This window comes from Oreochromis aureus, linkage group 10 (genome assembly GCF_013358895.1).
Source record: "Oreochromis aureus strain Israel breed Guangdong linkage group 10, ZZ_aureus, whole genome shotgun sequence".
In the NCBI taxonomy this organism is placed as follows: domain Eukaryota; kingdom Metazoa; phylum Chordata; class Actinopteri; order Cichliformes; family Cichlidae; genus Oreochromis; species Oreochromis aureus.
Window position 1 is genome coordinate 28,249,492 of NC_052951.1, and position 22,184 is coordinate 28,271,675.

Consider the following 22,184-nt stretch of genomic DNA (forward strand, 5'->3'; position numbering starts at 1 on the left):
TCTGGATTCATGTGGGAAGCAAATGGAATTCATTTCACATGTAAACATGTCGTTTAAGGTCACTTGGATGTTGGACTGTTGGCAGGAAACACACTGTAGCAACAAGAGATGTCACCCCACTGAAATTCTTCAATAGTATGTCAGCACGATCGTATCAGTAGATTTCTTATGTAAAGCTCAGCATGCACAAGAACTTTCCCAGCAGCCTTTATTTCACTGGATGAAATGAAAAGGAAAAAAAGTAGGTCGGGAGGAAATATGGATGGCTGAACCTTTACTAAAGAACATTTGGCTATTTAATTATGTTTAAAACAACAGAAGCCTCATAATTAAACTGTTTAAGTCAAGATAATCCGCATTTGGACAGTCACGATACTGATTTGATAAAAAGGCTCAGCATTCATGTTAAACTCAGAAATCTGATTTCCAACCATGTTTGGAAGCTTTTTAAAAAAAATAATTAATGAATACGTTGACTTGTGTATTAATTTCTGTTGTACACATAGATGTATTTCCACTGATTGAGAGACTCTCATATGGTCAGTAAATGCAGCCCATAAACAGTAAAGAGACTAGGAAGTCCCATCATCTGATGCTTTTGGACTGTGGGAGGAAACAGAATGAGCAACTTGCACTCAGACTCCTTAGTCAGCCTACTCGCTATGTGATCAGTGCCAACCACTGAGTAAGTGTGCTTCCTTTTAATTAACTATTTAAGAACTAATTAATTAGTGAAGCTGATGGAGCTGCCTTTCATTTAGGACCTATTTCTGCGCTTTAATTACAGCTGTGATTTAATTTCGCCACCTTCAGTTTCCAACAAAACTGAGAGCAGAGCTGCATGTTCATAATTTGAAACTATCTGTTGGCTCTCCTGAAAAACATTGTCAGTGAAGTTTTCATTTCATCACCTATTACTATAGTGGGCCAGAAGAGTCACACCTCATCCTCCATACAGGACCTTTTGTTTGTAAAATATAAAAGAATGCACTATGAAATTAATCAGTTTCGTGGGAAGCTGTATCTTTGAAAAATTACTATACAATACATTTGGATTGGTACTGAAATATGCCACACAGACGGACAAATTGGACATCCTTGTGGCATCTGGATTATTGGCATTGCCAGCATGGCTTACAGCACCTTTAATCCATTTAAACTCATACTGTATTTAAAACAAACCAAACAGCTGCAAAAGGGGAACCCCCACAGCTTTAGTAACACATTGCACACAGTCTTTACCTACTCAACCTGTTATCTAAACCCCACATCAGGTTTTTCCATGATCTTGACACCCAAAGGCAGTGGCATTTCATCAGGGCAAGCAAAACGGGCCCTGCTTGCCCTTCCATAAAGCTGCTATTTGCATCCTCGTTTGTATTACTGTCATCTTGTAGCTATTGTCCCTGGAAGCCCACACAGTGGGGATGGAGTGTTTGTGTTTTGTGTGCATATAGACCAAAACCTTTTATTCTGCAAGTTCTTTTTTTGGACGCAACCCCAAGTGGCCATAAAAGGAACTGCAGCGTTTAATACTTTGCGGTGGATTCATTTTTCAGCCCATGGTTGGCACACTGCTGGAATGAATGGCAGTGTAGGTTATCTACATTTATCAATTAGTTGTTCATAGTAACACTGCTAAAAGGCAGAAACTTTCCAAGGTAACCATGGTTACCCATGCTCACCATGTTAGTCCACTGTTTCAGTATGCAAACACAAAGCTAAAGCCATGGGAAACATCCACTTTTTTGTCTGCATTTAAACTTGATGGTGGTGCTAGATGAAAGTTAGGAGATCAAAAGGGGAATTGAATCTCTAAACCAGGAGAAAACTTCATAGTGAACCTTGTGAAGCAGTCAGGGACCACTAAAATTCAGGATTTCACTTCAGGGGACTTGAATTTATGTATAACTATTAGCCCCCCCTGCAAGTCATCAACCTAATTATTTCAGTCTGGACCAAAAATGGTGGATCAGCCAGCAAACATACCGATCCCCAGAGTTAGGGTGGCTAATGTGCTAAAAATACTGATTAAACAAAGTTTAAATATGACCTAAGTGACACACTCGCCAAAAAAAGATGCAGGAGTCATGAGTGGAGCAGCTGCTTCTGCTTTAGAAGCTGTCCTCGAGGGCTGGTGTGCTAAATCCAGATGTGACAACTGCAGTGTAGAGATTGTGATATCTCAGTGTCAGGGGGAGGAAAATGATGCACAGAGCTTTTATGCTATCATTCCTAAAATTATGCCTTCACCAAACAAATTCAACAGGGATGTTGCTCACTGTGTTTCAGCAAATCAGATGTTCAGACAGCCTCTCTCAGTCGACCAGCTGTGCTGCCAGCAAAAATATTCATCACATACATGTTTCAGCAGCTCCTCAACCGCACAGAGAGGCTGTGTATGGCCTAATGTATTTGATATAAATAATTTATGATGACTTTCCTCAGCTTTGCCCTAAAGAATGATTTAAAAGAGAACAATAATGCATCATTGTTCAGTTTGAGGCATTAGTTTATTAGTTTTTTTGCCCGGCAGTTAACAGAAAGATTTATGAATGCCCGTATTTCCTCTCCCAGGTGGACCAGTGATATAAACCAGTGACCTTTCAGTCACACACCTGCTGGCACTAAGATAGGTGCCTTTATTCTTTTGAACTAATGGGGAGCAGAGTCTCTCATTTTATAGACTGCCTTCACTACAAAGGAATTACGCTTAGATCTTCGTGGTCATCAGGGCAAGACCGAAACTGCTCAGTGAGGTTAATTTAGACAGTTTTAAAACAAAACTTAAAAATTTAGTAGCTGTTTGATTTGAAGACACTTAACAACACCTGCAAATGCAGACGGTTAAAGCTTTTCTGAGTCAATTATCCAGGTCCTACTCCAGCATTCATGTGCTCCCTCTGGAGGACTTCACCCAGGAATACAATGGGTTCATATGTGGTTTTGGCTTATCACACTGGAACAGTTTCAAAAGCAGAATGTTTAGTCTAACAGGACCCTGTATGTTGTTCTTGCATCCAGCTTCCTTCCCGCCTCAGCTGCTCCGCTCAGTATGACGTGATTTCCGTAAAAAAATAACAGACTGAGTCACTAAAACGAGGGCTGAGGGTAAAGCTGCTTCTGAAACATGGTGTGGTGCATTTGGTGGAACTGTAAACTTTACGGGCAGTTTAAATGTTTTTGCAGACCTTGCAAATTTTCGTAACCTGGTGTCGAAAAAGCACCGAGTGGGAGGTCGTTGCAACTGATGGAAAGATCAGATGCTCTACAGAAAACTTTAAAAAGTTTTCTGGGTTATGAAACCTGTTGTTTAGAAAAAGATTTTAATGAGTCGTACAGGTATTAATAGTTATTCTGCTGTGAGACCAACACACCGCAGCTTGGGTGAGAGAATCAGCTCTGAGCCTAGTTTAATCCCGGGATACAAGCATTTCTTCTGAGACCATCCTCCTCCATTGTACTTCAAGTTCAGGTGTAGATGTATTATCATCAACCAAAGTGGGTGCCTTAAACCTGCCTTCTTTTTAATGGTCACTAAGGGGCGACTCCTCTGGTTGCACAAAGACTGGCCTCTACATATCTATTGGGAAAACAGGCCTCAGCTCTGAACTCTATAAACATAGAGTTGGGTCGCTCATTTTAGGTCAAAATAATTAAAACATTAAGCACATTTTACAAAATTTCAGACATTCTAATGGGCATGCTCTTTGGCTAATGCCTTGGTTTGAAAACTCCAATAAGGCGACAGCAAAATTCCTCATCGGATGGCTAAAAACTCGAATCAACTGATGGGTAATACCACCGTAGCTATGTTCATTTTTTATACTGTCCATTATGGAGATGTTAAGTGGCTATGTCAATAAATACATCTAAGATGAACACGTGTGAAACCCACTATCCTGGTATCTTACAAACCAGGTGCTTTTTAACCTGAACTGTTACCTTGTACTATTCTAAAACAGGATGTTTTGGTATCAAACCCTTAAGAGAGAGACGGTGAAACCTGATGTTTATATGGCATTTCAAACTAATTGTTTAGTGGGAGAATTGTTCCTTTCACTTACAGTTTGGCTTTTATTACCTCAGGACCCCTCAACTGTAGCCACGTGTGGGGTTCTGACCTACATGTTGGGAACCACTGTCGCTCTACTACTTCCCAGTTGGGTTTTTTTGGTTTTGTTTATTTTTAGTCATTTTTTGAATGTTTTTCCCGTTTCCTCTGTGCAGCTCTGAGGTATACTTGACTTCTCCTGTGTGCTTGTAACCTACTTAACTTTCTGTGAACAACTCAAAGTAAGGACTCACTTCCAACTGTAAGAAACAGTCTGGATTTCAAGTTTCCGCATCCATGCAAGAAACTTCTGTTTAACATAACGTTGAAACGTCACAGCTCCATCCATCACGCCGGGGACTGAAACGTTTCCATCTTTGACAAGCTGCTGCGACTTGAAAGCTTCCAGAGAGGCTGGAAAATATCAAATTGTGTCTTTAGATCGTTCAGCTCAATTATTTTGGGTTGGAAAGTAGCCGTCACAGCACATTAAAGCCATGTGGTGTGCAGCACAAAACCTGCTCTGGAGATTTTACGAAGCAAGCTTGGACTCAAATGACAAAACGTATTTACAGAAATGGCACAGCTTTTCTCCCAGACTCGGGACTTTTAATGGCATGTTGCCCTTTAACATGAATGTAATGATTCAGTATCTGAATCATCATCCGTTCCCCTGCTGTGGGAGTTGACATGCTTTGTTGTGTATTCCCACAGTTTAAATATGAGGCTTCTGCTGTCATTTTATTTTGAAAAGTAAAAGACCCTCAGAAATCACTCAAAGGAAGAAGTTTTTTAAAGCACACTAATTTTTTCCCCTCAGTAAGGTGCATTTACAGCTTTCAGCTCTTTGAGTGCTTCTGACAGCCACATGAATCCAGTCAAACACACTGTACTGTACCATAAGCTGATGCAGGCATGTAAATGACTCAACTTGGATATTATTAGCTCATCTTCACTCACTGTGGCGCTGATCAGCTTTGACGTCACTCATAATCATCTGGTGCGGGCGCCTGCAGCCACGGCTCCTCCATCGCGGATGCTGCGATGCAAATCATCTGAAATGTTTTGAGGCCGTTTGGCTCATAATTTAAATTATAAAGAGACATTCATTTATCTGTTTTATTACTCCTCTTTTTTTGTTTTTTTTTTGTTTTTGGGAAAGGCTGCTGGGATGAGTCCGAGTTAGAAAAGAGACACACAATAAAAACAGACCAAACAAACAAAAGCACGGGCTCAGAAACAAGCACTTTACATCGTTTTTGAGGATTCTCCAAACACATTAAGCAGCCAGTCTTACACAAATCATCAGCATGAATAAAATCCCAGTGAATTTGGAGGGTTGAGGGGATTCAGACAGACAGGGGGGAAAGCCCCAGAATCTTACTGCAACTATGGGATGTGCTTGGAGGTGATTTGGTATCGTTGCTCTGGTTATGGACGGGGGATCTGGTAAAGCAGTGGTTCTCAAACCTTTTATGGCATGCCCATCTTCAAAATGCCCACGCCCCCATGTCACAAGCTACAGCGGACAACTTCAAATGTTGAGTTTTTCACCCTTTAAGAGTGAAAAATATTAATTGTTGGTGTTTTGTATTATGTAATTTGTCGGTAGAATTACATTGGGAAAAAAAAAATTAAAGGTGAAAACCTACAGAAATGTTAAAAAAAACCAAACAGATACAATATTTAAAAATTATGTGTGTCCAGAAACTCAAGTAGAAATCTGAACATCAGAACAAACTATACACTACTATGCTTCCATTTTCTCTACAAAAATCATCCTGATTTAGTTTCACTCCATACGTTCCCTCTGGACATCCACGCCCCACAGTTTGAGAACCACTGCCATAAAAAGGGGCAACATGAGGTCCATGGCTTCAAGTTCGGGATCACCATGGGTCCATCTGTGCTACAGCTCAACAAGCAGCACCACTTTGCCCCGCCCCCAAAAAAAGACCCTGAGTGGACACACAACTGCATGTTTGTTGGAGCCAGCGCCCAGTTACATCAGCAGGTTATGCTCGGATGTTTTTCAGATGTTAATTTTCTGTAAATGGTGCAGCTAAAGGAAGATTTCAACTGTTCAGGCTTTTCCATATTCTTAGTTGTGGAGGAAAAACAGCAGAGAGGGATTAAACCATCTCCTTTATATTGATCATAGAGACATTTGATTAATATCTCAACTCGAAACAAAAGCATAGAAACTTTTTTTAAAAATGCTGATAATTATTAAGGAATTTGTGATTTATTAGTTTTATTTTTGCACATTAACAAGATACTTTATCATTTAAGTTAGTGTGGCCCAAGGCATGAAATCACATGTGGGAAAAAAATAAGAGTAATGGAAAGACGAGGTGAGTTTCATCCAGTCAAAAATCAAAACAGAATCCTGGTTTTAGGTGGGTCCATCTTTTAAATATTTTAAATGAAATTAAAAAAGCATTTATTTTTTTTCTGTTTTCAGATCGTTCTGGATGTTTGAACACCTGAACACAGACTTTAAAATAAAATCTGAGTTATTCCCACGATTTTTATCGATCAACAACAACAAAATAAGACCCGTGAACGCGCGAGGTTAAAACAGAGTAACTGCTCGTGTTTTTCTCCGACTTCTCGTCTGTTGTATTTACTTTATTGTTTTCCCAACAATAAATAAAAACAAACAGCATTAAAAAACAAACAGAAACACAGACACGTGGAAAACAACAAATAGACACACATTAGTTCATAAAAGTCAAACATTAAAATGAAAAGGCCGAGAAAAGGCGGGTTCATTTAGATCAGAGGTAACACGCCATCTGCAAGTTTTAATAGCAGGAATACAAAAGCAAACCTTTTAAACCATTAAAAAAAAAAAAACCCACTAAGATCTCAGGATACAAAAGGTGTCTGCACTCTTAAAGCAATGACAGGTATTTTTTACCCAGACATTTTGAGTCTAATGGTGTGTTCAGAGTAAGTGCAAAGCGAGGTTTTGCCTCATGAATGAAGTCTCTTTAGCACTTTTTTTTTTTTTTTTTTTTTTTAAATGTTGATAACTACTTTTATCCAGACTGCAGCAGATACAGATCCCTCCCTTTTTTCTGTCTTTATATAAAAGAGAATCTTCAGCTGCTCACAAACGATAAGCTTTTCCTCCTTTTCTGATCACTTGTGGCATCAGGAGAACACATGGGAGGGGTCGAACGAATAGGGTTAAAATTTGCTTTAATGGACAGCGTTTAGGATTTACGGTCCTCATCTTTGCTGCGTTAAAGTACCGCAGAACTGACGCTGGCTCACTTGATTACACTTTCGCCATCATAAAGATCTGCGAAGTCTTAATGGGCCTTCAAACAGGAAGGGCTGGTTGCAAGGGGGCGGTCCAGTACCACCTCTTCATGTTAACCAACAGTGTCCTTTACTCTTATTGGTACTTGCTTCAATTTGCCTTAACTGCAAAGCCTAGAAAAGTTTTAATCTGGTATCTCTAAGTGTGAGTGGCTTTCTATGGTTTCTGGTTGCAGTGATGTTGCTGCTAGTCGCTTCTTGGGTGGACGCCCCTTGAAAACCAGCAGGCAAATCCTGTTGTACAGCGATCTAGTTGATTAATCACCCACATGCCCGTTACAAACATACAAGAACGTATTTTCGACTCTCTGAGCACTACAGGGTATAAATGTGCGACAATCGGTCCCGCCGTGCAAACTTTGCTTTGCGTTTACCCCAAACACACCACAACATTCCTGCTTCTCTGTAGTGAGATAAAACTGTTTTCAGATCTCAGGAGTCGACTTCTTTTGAACTGAATGCTAGCAGACAGAAATGATGTGCAAAAACACAAAAAATTATGTAAAAGATGTAAAAAAACAAAAACAAAAAACCCAGAAAAAACAAAAACAGAACACACAACCTTTAACCCTCAAGCAACCAAGCTCTTAACTACATGGGAACACATTTTGTATGGCTCTGTCCAAGTTTGTGGGGTTTCCTTGACCTGTGATGAAATTTTCTAATAATTAATAATAATTATGGTTTTAAATCACTTTTATCCACTTAAAAAAATGCAAGTTACTAGTAGTAGCTATGGGTTGCTGCAACAAGAAAAAAAAAAAAAAAAAAAAAAAAAAAAAATGTGGAGATTAAAAGTGAAAAATTCTAACAAAAAACGTTAAAAAACAGAACTCTACATCATCTTTGCAGCACCAGCTCCCATAAAGAACAATGAAAAGTTGCAGAAGTAGATGGATAAACACGTTTTCCCACACATGTATAAATACACAGCACTCGGTCACTTGAAGGTTAAAGAACTCAGAGCCTTGGAATCCATTCACACTTCTCTCGCATCTAACAGTGTTTCCTCCAATACACCACTTAAGTTATAACAACTCTTCCCATACCGTGACACGTTTCATGTAACTGGGCGCTGGGCTGTAAAAAGGCATTTTCATGTACTTCGTCAGGCTTTAGTAAGCACGTACTTATGAGTAATTCATGAGCGAAATGCATGTTGAAGAGCAGAGTCATTACAACTACAATGCAAAGCTTTTCCCCTCCTTTAAATGATGCAAAATGGCGTGATGAGAAAATGAAGAAGGAAACCTCCCAAACCTCCTCTCATTTTACTGAGGGCTCGCATTCTCATAGAGATCAAGTCTGCCTCACTCTGCAGCTCAGCTTGAGGGAGAGAGGAAAAAACAACAACAACAACAACAACAAAAAAGAAAACAGCGGGCTGCTTTGAAAAGGAGAAGCAGCTCCTCATTTAGCACGGTAAACAAGAAGCTTTGAAGTCAGCCATTTAAAATAGGATTTACATGAATAAATAAATCGCTCACTGATGTGAGGCAGAAGGCTTTGGGTAATCGTCTGTGATTCTAACACACATGACACTGCAAATAACACTGCGAGGTTCAAGTCTGGGAATTATTAATAAATACCACCTGCTCCGGTCTGCGCTGCGCCTTTGTTCAAACTTTGCTCGGCGGCGAGCTCCTGACGGAGGTCGCGAAGAATGAAAATCGCTTTATTTGACGAGGCGACGGATGACGAAGTTCATATTAAACGCCACTTTACTGATGTCATCGTTCACGTCGGTGACAGAGCGTCTCCGTCCATCCTCGGCTGTACAAATTAACGACGACATCCTCGTCCGCCTCGCCCGGCTTGTAGATGTGCTTCGCAACTCTGTGCTTCACCTCCATCTCTTTGAAATATATTAAAATAATAATAAGAAACTCTCACTAGGGATGGGGTTCGATAGCGTTTCAAGTGTCAAATCTCCAGTAACGAAAAGCTGCTGTTTTTAGTGGCAGCTTGATTAAATAAACATGAGCCGAGCAGCATAAAGTATGAAATATTAATTAAATGTATGTGACACATTTAATTAAAAGCTGCAGGCTACTGTACTTCACCAGCTATTCTAAAACGCTCGGGGTGATTTAACGAGGCAAAAAACAGCACCGACTCCATGCTGGCGTGTTGCAGAGGTGAGAGAACGGCCTCTCGTATAAATGTTTGTTTATAAGCGAAATTCACGAGTGGCCCGGATCACTGGGGATAAAAACACCCATCTGAGCTGAACTTGAACAAGTCTGGCAGGTAAATACGAGAATATAACTACACTGTAAAAACGATAACTAGTAATTGTTGATTTGAGTAAAGTTTTCAAATTAAACTGACTTAGAAATAAAACTTTCCATTTACAACCTAAAATAGCTTGTCTGCCCAACAAATTTCTTCCATTGTTGTCCTAACTAAGATTTTCTAGCGAGCATAACAAAGATTATCAACTTTTGAGTAGATTTTTGAGTCGAGCTGGGAACCGTGGGAAACCCCGTGGGTGACTGGCACACGTCGTGGTCTGAATAAGTTTGAACTAGACCAAACGAGTCTGAGCAGACTGTGTGATAGTGGTTTGTCGATGTGTTCTGAACTGAAAACCTGCTAAGAAACTTTGAACAAACGTGGCCAAAATTGGATGAAAATTACAATTTTTCGACCATTACAGATTTTACCTGGTCTGAAGTTGGAGTGTATTATTTGACCATTTTTTGGACAGGTGCGGGAGCTGCCGGCCATTTGCCCTAGCAGGTAAGCTAACGACATCTGTTATTAGGATTTTCTACAAGCGCTAGGCTGCATCCTCCTGAGGACCCAGGAGGGTGGAACGAGTAAAGCACTGAAAAAAAGCCAAACAATAACATATTTAAGTCATCTAAGGGACTTATATATCATGTTTAAGCTAGCGAAGGACCGCGGGGGTTGAAAATGATATGCCAGGAGTTCGCTGTTCTCGCTGCTCTAGCGAGCCTTGAATCCCCAGCTAGCTATCGAAGCTGGTGGTAACAGACGTCTCCGAAAACGTAGAAGCATTTTTTGCAAAAATGTGTTGTCTTAATAAACTGAGCAGATATTTGAAATTTACACAGCTACATTCTCGCCTGAAAATACCTTAAAAGTTTACTTTGTGACCCAGAAAGAGTAATAAGAGTAATATTAAAACTAAGTGGCTGCCGCCATTGTTTGAAACTAGAATCGGCTGGGCCGCGCTATGAATTCTGGCATAGGGTGGGCCACGAAGGATACACCTGACCCATCCTTCAAAGCTGTGGAAAGTATTGTATTGTTTTGAGAGCCTTTTGTTGGTGGAGTTAAGTATTGATTTTATGTACAATTCCACGGGTAAGCGCGATCTGTACGGTCCGACTTTGCATCGCGCAGTAAGGATCGTGGAGTCCGATCCGTTTTTTTTTCTCGCTTTTTTTTCTACATTATATTGAAATGTTTCATTATTGCAAACATTTTCTCTCAGGCGAGAGAGAGGTCGTGGAGTGTCAGCCTATGGTATCTGAGGTCCAGGAGAGATGACCTGCGCTGTTTTCCTCTGAGGAGGTAAGACTGTCCTAATTTATTTATAATTTAATTATTATTCAAATTGGGCATGATTTATACTTATATTGAAGCAGTACGGTATTTGCTGGGGTAATGCATTGGCCAACTTTATTATCTTGTGCTACCACTCCAGTCAAGGCCCTTGCCAGTGTTATATTGAAATCCTTACCCTGAACATTTCTGCCAGTACAAGAGTCCCCATGCTAAATCGAAATTGTGAAACAGAAAGGCAATCTCATAATTTTGACTTAGCATGTATTTTTTTTCTTTTGTGCTAGAAATAGGACTTCTATAGTCTGAGATTGTTAGGGAAAGAATACTAAGGCAGGTCACAGAATCTGATTGGTCACAGATTTTGGTGCAACTTAGAACATAATATGTATTTTCATATTGATACTGGGTTTTGTGGGAGGTGTTTCTATTCCAGTGCAAAAGACGTATTCATGAGAGATTTTTGAAGTAGGTAGGTTTTGCTGTTGATGACACAGTCAGGCATATAACATGGTGCAGACTGTCCAAGACAGCTACCCAGGAATTTTCTGTGCTGAGTAAATGACAATATTTTGGTGAATGTATTGTTTAGATATCTGAACATTTCATCGGATCACAAGCAAAGACCTCCTGGGGACCTTCAATGCATCCCTTGACAAAGTTGTGCCTGGCCTGCTGAAACTGTACTGGTCTAAGAAGGAGCTCTTGGTGAGGAGATGGAAGACCTCCTGGATAAACTTGATGAACAGGTGAGTGAAGTGCTCCTTTATCTGACATTTGCAGAAGAGAGTATACTTTCTCTTAACAGAAACTGAAAAAGATGTTGGCTTCAAATAAAACACATCAGTGGATATGTCCGTAAAAATGAATGTCATGAGTCATTGCTTTGTTCTTATTTGGCAGTATTTTATTTAATTTGTAAAAAGAAAGTAAAATTGTTAACATGGTGGTGTGTTGTTTTTTTTTGGGGGGGGGGGGTTGTGCGTTTTGCGTGTTGCTGGGTCTGACCTGTGCTTTACTCTCATTACTATGAGAGTTCTGATTTTGCATTGTGTATAGTACACCATGTTACTTCACTAATTGAAATTTTTGTTTTCCACTGAACACTCTTTAGACATCCAACACTGTGTCCAACGGGCACTGAGAGGCCTGCCCATTTTCCTCAAGACAAGATGCAACAGAGGTTTTCCTGAAGTGCTTAGTAAGTACAAAAAACTAATGCAAGTAAAACTAATTGCTATGAGATGTTTTTAAAGGATGAGTTTATCCAAAATGGAAATGTACACTTTCTCAGTGCAGTCCAGATAATTTTATAGTGGGGATTGCAGTTGTCATAACTCTCACTCCTTTTTTTCTGCTGAGCAGCTGCTGGGCATTGTTAGTGGTTGTTCCATAGCAGAAAATATTTTTTTGTACAAAACTCACAAGGTGGCATTAATTAAAAAAATAAGCTTTTTCTTCTTAAAACCTCCATGGGTCAAACGACCAGCATGGTATAGAGGTTAAAGTTAAAATCTTTAGAAATTTGTTTTGTCTTTAGTTTTCTTAGCTTTCAATAATTCTTATTTTACTTTTCTTCAGGACACTGACATTTTGGAACCAGTGTTGAGCGGTGCATCAGTTGCCATCCTCACCATCCTACAAGATGAGCGATGCTGATACGTCTGTGCGAGAACATCCAGTTGTGTTGGAAGGGGACATTGTGCTACATAACATTCCAGATCTCTCTACTGCCCTGGCACACCTCTTTGGCCTTCTGTATGCCCTCAACATTGATTACCCAAAGCAGATGAGTTTTACCTTTGAAGCAATTCAGGCCATCTTATTTTGGCCTGGTGGGACAATATGAAGGTGAAGTGGATAAATCATTATTCGAAATGTAAATTTTAGTCAGATGAATCTGTATTGTTGAGAATATATGGTGAAAATTTGTCTTGTAGTATTTTAAAAGATTTGTTATAGTGTTAGTTTCCTCTTCATTGATGGTAACATTTCTAATACCTTTTAACTTCCATAGTTCATCATAGTAAGCCTGTGTAAAATGTCAATGTCTGGGTGCATAGGCAATCGTTTGTGGCACTACCCTATTTAATGTGCAATAGTTATGTTCAGCTTTACAAGACGGTCAGGGGTGTGTGTGTGTGTGTGTGTGCATGAATTATTAAGTTGCTGGACACTTTTCTTTTTGGTTCTGGACTCTGGAATTTTAACGTCTCTGCTGGGGTGCTCAAAGCACCCAAAAGAAACTGGCAACACGTTTTTGTTTGTTTGTTATTTCTTTTCTTTCTTTCTTTTTGTTTTTTTTAACAGAAATTCACCCCTACTACCCATGACATTCTGAAATGTACTGAAAAGACTGTTGAACAAAATAAATAAGCTTTTAGATAACATTGAATTGTGCTTTGTTTTATTCTATATCTATTTATTAAGTGTTTTTCAAGTATAATAACAACATACATTTTCCTTTGTTTATATAGGTAAATTTTCAACTCACTGGAGTAAGAATTGTATGATTACTCAACAAGAATATCTGTGTTTGGTGAAGGCAGAAATACATGGCATTGAAACCAGAATTTCTTCGTTAGACTTCCAGGATTATCCTAATTAGGTGAACAAGAAGATCCAAGTTGGCAGAACTTGTAAATCTTAGTTGAGTCAACAACAGTTGGCAAAAGTTGAGAAAACTCAAAAATCTCTTGCATCATGTTGCCTTGAAATTTTAAGTTTTCTCAACATTTTCTTTTTTACAGTGTACATGACGCTAACACAGCTTTCATGAAACTGGACTGGACTGTATGCCTGTTTAGTTGGGATTATTTTTACTGATGTTGTTTGCAAGCTTCAGCACGAGTTTAAAATATCAAATATCACACTTTAACTGGTGCTTGTGTTCTTCCTGCAGGTCTCTATCCACGATCGCCCTCTGCTCTGCTGCTGGCTCTATTTCTCAGACATTTCCTTTTACAGAAAGTTGAAAAGACGACATAATTTGCAGGCCAAGCTGGAAGTTCATGTCGCTGCATGTGCCTCAATAACCAAAAAAGCCAGGAAAATAAGATTTGTAACAGAGAAAAGCTCATGTTTTATTGAGCAACATAATCTTAGGCTATAAAAGATTTAACAGCACACTATCACCGATAAAGCTCGCTGGGTGTTTGGTGCCCTTCCACAGAATCCACGAGTGGACTATTTACTGGCATCTTTTATGTTGTGGAACAAGACGAGGAAAAAGTCTAAAGGTCAAGTAAAACACGGGCCTTAATTTCAGCTAAGAAGAACCGGAAGTGAAAACTCAATTCCAGGTTTAAGACTCGTTCCTGTGGCTGTGAAGGGGAGAAGCTCCAAACATCCACCTTTCTAACACAGCTGTGTTGATGGCACATTTTTTTAATTGTTTCAGGCTCTCCGATTTCGATCTAGCGATTTCTTGCAAACTTCTGCATTTGCTCAAGTGACTCGGGTAGATCTCCAAGTTGTCAGGGCCTGTGAAAAATTGTTCTCCCCAGTCCCAGCAGGTGGGAGAAAAACAAATATACCAACTATCACGCTTAAAAAAACCCCCAGAAAACAAATTATTGTTAGTTTTTTCTTTAAAACAGAGTTAGGCTACTTGTATCTCACAGGGTTAGAAAGTTTGGCACAAAAAAATCAAAGTATGAGAGGTTTTGGATAAGAATCTGAAAATGTTTGAGTGTGAAGCTAAAACTTTGAACAAACACCAAAGTTTTCATTTCAGCCTCCATCAAATCACGTTTTCCTCCAGCTGAATCTGCAGCCGGCTCCTCTTTATGCTTTTGTTGTTCTTTAATAAAAAAAGGCTTAATGAGAGATTTGTTTACCAGCTATCACAGCCCATCCCTAGCCCTCCCTGCCTCGCTCCCTCTGCTCGCCTTCCCTCGATGTGTTACGTTTGTGTGTCATGGATGGAGAACAGAAACGGACGTCTGCAGCGCTGCCCGTCTCTCGATCAGTCTTTGCTTACATAATTGTGACAGCCACCGTTTGCTTCCAACGTCTCGGAAGACCTCTCGAGTCGGCTTTTCATCCTCCCCTTGCTCCTCCTCCTCCGGCTTATCGGTACGGCGGTTCGGGCTGTTGAGGGTTCGGCCTGTAAAGCTGCTGCACTCGCACGGGCCGCCCGTTAGCCGGCCAGCCTCCCGAAAGCTGTCCGATAACCCTGAGGCCCACCGCGTGGCCGTGTCCTGGAAGTGGGGCACTGGGGCTGAGGATGTGGGTCTGTCCCAGCTGGGGCTCAGCAGTGGGGGCGCTACTTTGAAGGCATGGCGCCGAGGCGGGCGGGGAAACAGGGTAATGAGGGAGTAGAATGGCAGGCGTGAGGCCATAGCGTACTTGGAACACTCTAAGAGGTCCCTGCGCTATAAAACCATTCGGCCGCTGAGGCTCCTGCGGCTTTTCCGAGTCCTTTACCTCCGGGGCTTTGCACTCCTCCGCTCTCTTGGTTTTCCCCTGCTGCTTCCTGGCCTGAGAGACCTCTTGCATCTTCTCTGCCTGAGCCCTGCGGATGTGATACGTCTTCCTGGAGCTTTGGAAGGAGTCCAAGAACTCGTCCAGGCTTACGTTTCCCCCCATGAACTTCTCCAGGAGTTCCTGTGAAGCAGGGCAGACAAATAAAGCGGCATCAGCAGACAGGACGTCACACAAAGCGGAGCGGGAATCGTTCAAACAAGCTCAATCTGATCAGGGATGTTTACAGGTGAACTTTGTCAGACACAATATTTCACTGCAAGTAAATTTAATACTGCTACAAATGTCCTGCAACTATTACTTCTGGCAAAGCTTCAAAGACTGTGTGTGTGTGTGTGTGTGTGTGTGTGTGTGTGTGTGTGTGTGTGTGTGTGTGTGTGTGTGTGTGTGTGTGTGTGTGTGTGTGTTCGTACTATCCTGGTGGGGACCAAAATCTGACATTTACTATACTGGTGGGGACTTTCTGCACCGTGGGGACCAAAATCCAGGTCCCCTCGGGGTTGAAAGCAATTTTCACACTGAAAATGTGGTTTTAGTGTCAGGGTTACAATTAGGTTATGGTTAGGTTTAGGGTAAGGGTTAGGCATTCATTTTTAATGGTTAGGGTGCTAGGGAAACCATTATGTCAATGGGATGTCCCCACCAGGATAGCAAACCAGACATGTGTGCGTGTGTGCGCGCGTGTGTGTGTGTGCGCGCGCTCTCTCAACAGCATATAAGCACTGTCTGGCTGAACCGAGCACTGACAATAGAAGTTATATTTATGGAGTAATCGCTGAATTAATCAGCGATTAATCACAGTCATTTTTTTTTTTTAAATTTATTTATTTTTTTAAAAACACATAACAAAAACCTCAGATTTATTCCACAATACTTACGTAGCTTCTTTAGAGTTCACCAAATTAAGTTTAAAACTTAACATAAAGATTAAAAGCAAGCTTACCCACTGTCTTTTAAAAACCTGGAGTTGGTACGTACACACACACACACACACACACACACACACACAGAATTAACTGACTCAAATCTTTGCTAAAATTGACACTTCCTCCTTTCAAGTTGTTGAGCTCATTCGGCTGTGTAGCTGACGGTGTTTGATGTGCAAACTGAAAGCGTGTGCACACAATCCACTGTCAAACCACGCTCGGTTGTTTGTAGGTGTTTATTGTCTCCTGAGAGCACAAAATCACACAAAGCAGACGCCACTGTCTAAGAAAAGCTAGAGAAAATATTCGACTTTCGTGAGTGTAATCTAGGACATAATACGTTTTTCAGGTGCTTAAAGACGTTTAGATACCTCTGGTACGCCGTCCTGCTCCATGCAGCTTTGAGCATTTGAAGTTGATGCAAATACGGATACTGTACATTTGTTAGACTTTTCTCTCTCACACACACACACACACACACACACACACACACACACACACACGCGTACGTCCTTTAACTGCATTTTCATAGAAGTGGTATAAAGGTGGAGGTCATTTTCATGGTCATGTATACAAATAATCAGGTTCTAAATGGGATTTTAATTAAATGTGCATCGCAAAAGCTACAAATGAGCAGTGAGGAGTGTGATCAGATGATAGTGAAGATCAGTGAGCTGTGTGTCACTATATTTCTAATATTTACATGTGAAACTAGAGTTAATCTAACTCACAGCTTAGTGAGGACTGAACAGTGAACTTTTTTAAAACCTTGGCATATTTGTAAAGAAACAGATTCTGTTTTCAGGGACTGATTACTAATTTTTGGCTACATGTCTTTATTCTTTGACTCTACTAGAGCAGCTCGGTATGATCCAAAGATCAACATAATCCTTGTGTATCTTACACAGCCCCTCATAAATCCCCTGTTTGAAACAAGTCAGGTTACCCTTCTCCCTTTTTGAGCCAACTTTCTTTTAATTGGCTTTAAAACCGTGAACTAATTTAAAAAACAAAACAAAAACAAACAAACAAACAAACAAACAAACTGGAATTAAATAATAATAGAAATCATCACATCTGAAGATCTGAATCTGGTAAATGTTTTGCTTTTTTTGCTTGAAAACTAAATTTGTTAATAAATTTGTTGCCAGATTTCTCTGTCAGGTGGCTGATGGATATTTTCAGGTCTAAATGTGTCCTCTGATGTCCCCTATAACCTGATTTCTGCCACTGACCTGGTTTCTGCCACATGTGTCAAAGCACAGAGTGATGCAGAGAGCACAGGGTGACTGAACTGGATATCAACGAGCAATAAAACCTTCAATAATTCTGATTTTTGATTCAAAACCTGCAATCTTTATTATCAGGTATTTGCACGTTCTTCTTTATTTGCTGGCATGTTGTGCATTAAAAAAATTAAAAAAAATGGCCAGATAAAGAAAATAAAGTAGTACAATTATGTACTACTGTGATGATCCTGGTTTTCTGCGATGTGTTTATAGCCTTTAATTGCCAATTTAATTGTTGTGCGTATAATTTTTTTTACTTTATCCTTAATACTGTGATATGTTTGTTGTCTAGTTCTTGTTTTATTTGTTGTCATATTTTAATGTTAGATATTTGTCTATTGGTTTATTTTATTTTGAAGGCTCTTTTTCTTGTCTCATTTTGTCTTTATGTCCTGCTTTTGTTTCTTTCCCTCCTTTATCCATAGCCTGGTTTTTCCTAAATGGTTTGCATTAACCTTCTAGGACCTGGCGTCCACATAAGTGGACATCACATTTTGGGATGTCTAGACCAAAACACAAAGTTTTGCTCTACAAGGGCCTGATATCCACTTACAAGGACATTATACTGCCACTGTTCTATCAAGAAATTAGATGTGGATCTAATTTTTCTCAGAAAAAAAAAAAATCAGGTTAAAAAAAAAGAAGAAAAAAAGAAAAGAAAAGGTAATTCTTTGTTTTTTACATTCATCAGGTCCCAATCAGCCCAAATAGCAAAGAGACATTAAAAATGCATGCCATGAAAGAGTTCGGGTCTTAGGAGGTTAAGATAGAATTGGAAGAAGTGGAGTCACCAGTGAAGTGGTGGACAGATGAAGCTGATGTTATTCTAATCAACTCCAACTTTAAACTTTTCAAGATTTAAATGTTCAATTTTAAAGTGACCAAACTGAATCATTTTATACATTTTTAATTTTAAAATTGCTTCCCGCCATGAATTTGTCACGAATCTACTTCCAACAACTTTTCATCTTCTTTTCTTTTTAAAGTTAACATGAACTGACCCACTGTGGAAATATCGTATTTTTCAACAGTACATTTTATTTTAATTTCATTTTTTGATCACTATATTGTCATGCTCTGTAGTACGCCATTGCTGACAGACTTAAAGTAGCAGAATAAAGCAGATTTATTCACAAAATCCTTGTCTCGTCTTTTTTAAAAAAAAAAAAAAAGAAACAAAACTAAATCTGATTAATAATAATAAATAAAATTGAAGGTACTCTGGACCAAATTGTGTATTATAATACAGTAATATCATTTTAGTAATAAAATATTTTTGAATGATGTACTTCAGGGTTTTCTATGCTTTGTTCGTTGTTTTTCTTTGTTCTTTATTTTAAACTAAGTATTTTGAGGACTTAAAATAAACCCTTACACTTCTATGAAGTACTTTGTTACTTTGTAAATAAAGTTTATTTTTATTATTGTTATTTGACTGGATAAAAGTGAAGACAATAAGGGATTTTTTTTAATCATTATTATCATAAAATAGCATAGGTTTTGATTTTATTCTAACTTGCCACTTGCAGTCACTGTATTAAAATGTTTTGCTGCTAGAGCTGCAACATCAAGTATTCACTTTTAGTGTTTCTGCACAAAATATTTGAAATAGAAGATGTAAAAGCAGAAAAAACTGAAGCATGGAGGGAACGTTTAAAGAAATATTCCTGTATAAAATATAACTGGGTCATGATTGACCCCCAGTTGGTGATTTGAGTTGCCAGAGCAGCTTGGTCACTTGAGGGTTAAAAATGGGTCATAAACACTGTATATAATTTATTATTTTCACAGTAATTTTCTCAGTGGGTCAGAAGAGTTTGATACACAGGCGCATGAATTTGTGACAGTGAGGGGTTAAATCACAAAAACAGCTGTTAAAGCGGATGTTTACTCCTGCATAGTACCCTCCATTAACAGTCACTGTCATGTGACTGGTGGAGTTTGGGGTTTATTACATTTCCTCCCGCTGTGTCTTCCCCCCACTGACTTGTGAGAGGTTCTCCATCTGGCGTGGACACCGTGAAACAAACAGAGCCCCGATCCCCGAGAATACATTGGCCTTTCTGACAATAAACAACAGCTGCTACAGGCAGAGTGCTTTTAATTTCATCCGGAGTGAGCAAACTATACGTGACATTTAAGTTTAATGTTGATACTGAGCAGCACACGTCCAGAAACCAAAGTCAAAACAGGAAGAAGAGTCACGACTTTGACTAACATGCAAGTCAAACATCATGAATGAGTTGCATACTTATCTATAATAAAGCCTGGCATCTTTCCTGGTGTTCCAAGCTTCTTAACCGTTGAATACTAACGCTGGGTGATTTCCAACAACATGAATCACTTCCATGGTCACCTAGCCTTACAGATTGCTTCTACAAACATTTAGGAAAGAATGGGTCACTCTCAGGAGCTCAGTGAATTCAAGCGTGGTATCGTGATAGGATGCTACCTGTGCGACAAGTCCAGTCATAAAATTTATTCTCTAGTGAATATTCCACAGTCACATGTTAGTGGTTTTATAACAAAGTCGAAGCGATTGGGAATGACAGCCACTTAGCCACGAGGTGGTAGGCCATGTAAAATTCCGGGGATCAGTGGATGCTCAGGCACATAGCGCACAGAGGTCGCAGACTTTGTGCAGAGCTGTTGTCTACAAACCTCCAAACTTCACGAGGCCTTCAGATTAGCTCAAGAACAGAACGTAGAGAGATTCATGTAATGGGTTTCCATGGACGAGCAGCTGCTTCCAAGCCTTACATCGCCAAGAGCAATGCAAAGCATCACAAGCAGTGGTGTAAAGCACATTGGACTGGACAACTGGACTCTAGAGCAGCGGAGACGCGTTCTCTGGAATGACAAATCGTACTTCTCTGTCTGGCAGTCTGATGGACGAGTCTGGGTTTGACGGCTGGTTTCAGGAGTTGGGCCTGGAACCCTAGATCCAATGAAAAGAACTCACGCGTCCAACTTTGTGGGAACAGTTTGAAGATGGCCGCTTGCTGTTCCCACCTGACTGTGCAGCAATGCACAAAGACATGCTTGAGGAAGTTTGGTGTGGAACACCTTGACTGGCCTGCACAGAGTCCTGACCTCAACCCAACAGAACACCTCTCGGATGAATTAGAGGGAAGACTGTGAGCCAGGCCTTCTCGTCCAACATCAGTGCCTGATCTCACAAATATTCTCAGACACACTCCTAAACCTTGCACAAAACCTTTCCAGAAGGGTTGAAGCCATCGTAGCTGCAAAGGGTCGTCGACATCATAGACGTGCGAAGGCAGACATGGCTTGTATACATTTTTATGTTTAGTTTTCTTTAGAGCACCTGTTGGACCCCCAACATAGCTGACCCAGCTCTTCTCCCTTTCTTGCTCTTACTTTTCTCAGGTGCGACTAACTTGCTGCTGTTTGTTTTATATGAAAGGGACAATCACATATTCTTAATGGTCTCAGCCCAGTAGTTTGCACCTTTAAATTCACAAAGGTGCCCCTTGTTTGTGGCACAAATTTCAATCCAACATCCGTACCTGTGACAGGAATTATGGTTTGTTTTTTAAGTACAGATGGTGTGGTAAGAAACCTATAAACATTTGCCACTAATAGTCATTGGGCCCATGATAAGGGTTAGCTGAAATTCAAATCCTACAAGTTTGCTCACTTTTCTCCGAGCCATCTCTTTTTTCCTGTCTAAAATGTTTACCACACTTAGTTTTAGTTGAATGTATTAACCTTGGTGCCACATCTCCTTATAGAATGCACATTTTTTGGTTGTTATCATGTATTAGTATTTATAACAGCACAATACTGCTTAGGTAATTTCTATTTCTCATTTGTTTTAGTCAAAAATAATAACCTTGGTCTGTATGACAAAGACTAAACATGACAACAACCAATGTTTCCCTCTGGGCTTTTGTCTGACAGCTTTTACACTTTACCAGCAGGCCTTTGGGAAAATGGAGCTGGGAACTAGCGTTGTCAACTTGAAAGAAAAATCCCAAACGAGTGTGCGCTGTGTTCCCTCAGCTCAGAGCTGTACACGCAAGTAAAACAAGGTTAGCTCGTAGGCTGACAGGTGATTTAATCTATGTGAGCGTGGAAGCCAAAAACACGTTTGGGTTTTGTTTCCTTCATCAGATATCCGTCTTCATGTTGGTACCTGACGAGGAATCTTCTGAATATGGAAGAATGTTTGACTTAAGGCGACAAAATAAGAAGATGATGCTGTGCAGAGTCTTCGCAGGCTGGGATCCGTTTGTCATGGTGGCCAAGAAAAAAAAAAAAGCTTTGAGAAGTTTTAAGGCCACAGAGAGACTAGTGTGAATTAATCTGAGAGATGATGTTGGGAAACAGCTGTATCTGATGTCAGCTCTCCTGACGAACGACCATGAAAATCAAGATGGCTTCCCACTGAACTCATCGCTCTGTGAGGGCTTAATCTGAAATGAGATCCACACAGATAAGCCGTGGAGACATAAAACAGCTTCATCTGTATGGATTCGAGCCCAGTAAACTGTACAGCTTTTATTCGGTGCTGAGTGAAATTTTATAAATTCTTTTATGTGT

The 22,184-nt window shown here is 40.0% G+C and overlaps 1 protein-coding gene across 1 annotated transcript in view; it reads right to left on the reverse strand.

The window, feature by feature from the left end:
• Window positions 1-13,672: 13,672 nt before the first annotated feature.
• vps37d (VPS37D subunit of ESCRT-I) overlaps window positions 13,673-22,184 on the reverse strand; it is a 42,289-nt gene continuing 33,777 nt past the window's right edge. The window contains exon 4 of the mRNA XM_031750341.2: window positions 13,673-15,526. Within this exon, the coding sequence (XP_031606201.1) occupies window positions 14,990-15,526 (537 nt within the window). The 3' untranslated portion in view covers window positions 13,673-14,989. The remainder of the gene's footprint in view (window positions 15,527-22,184) is intronic.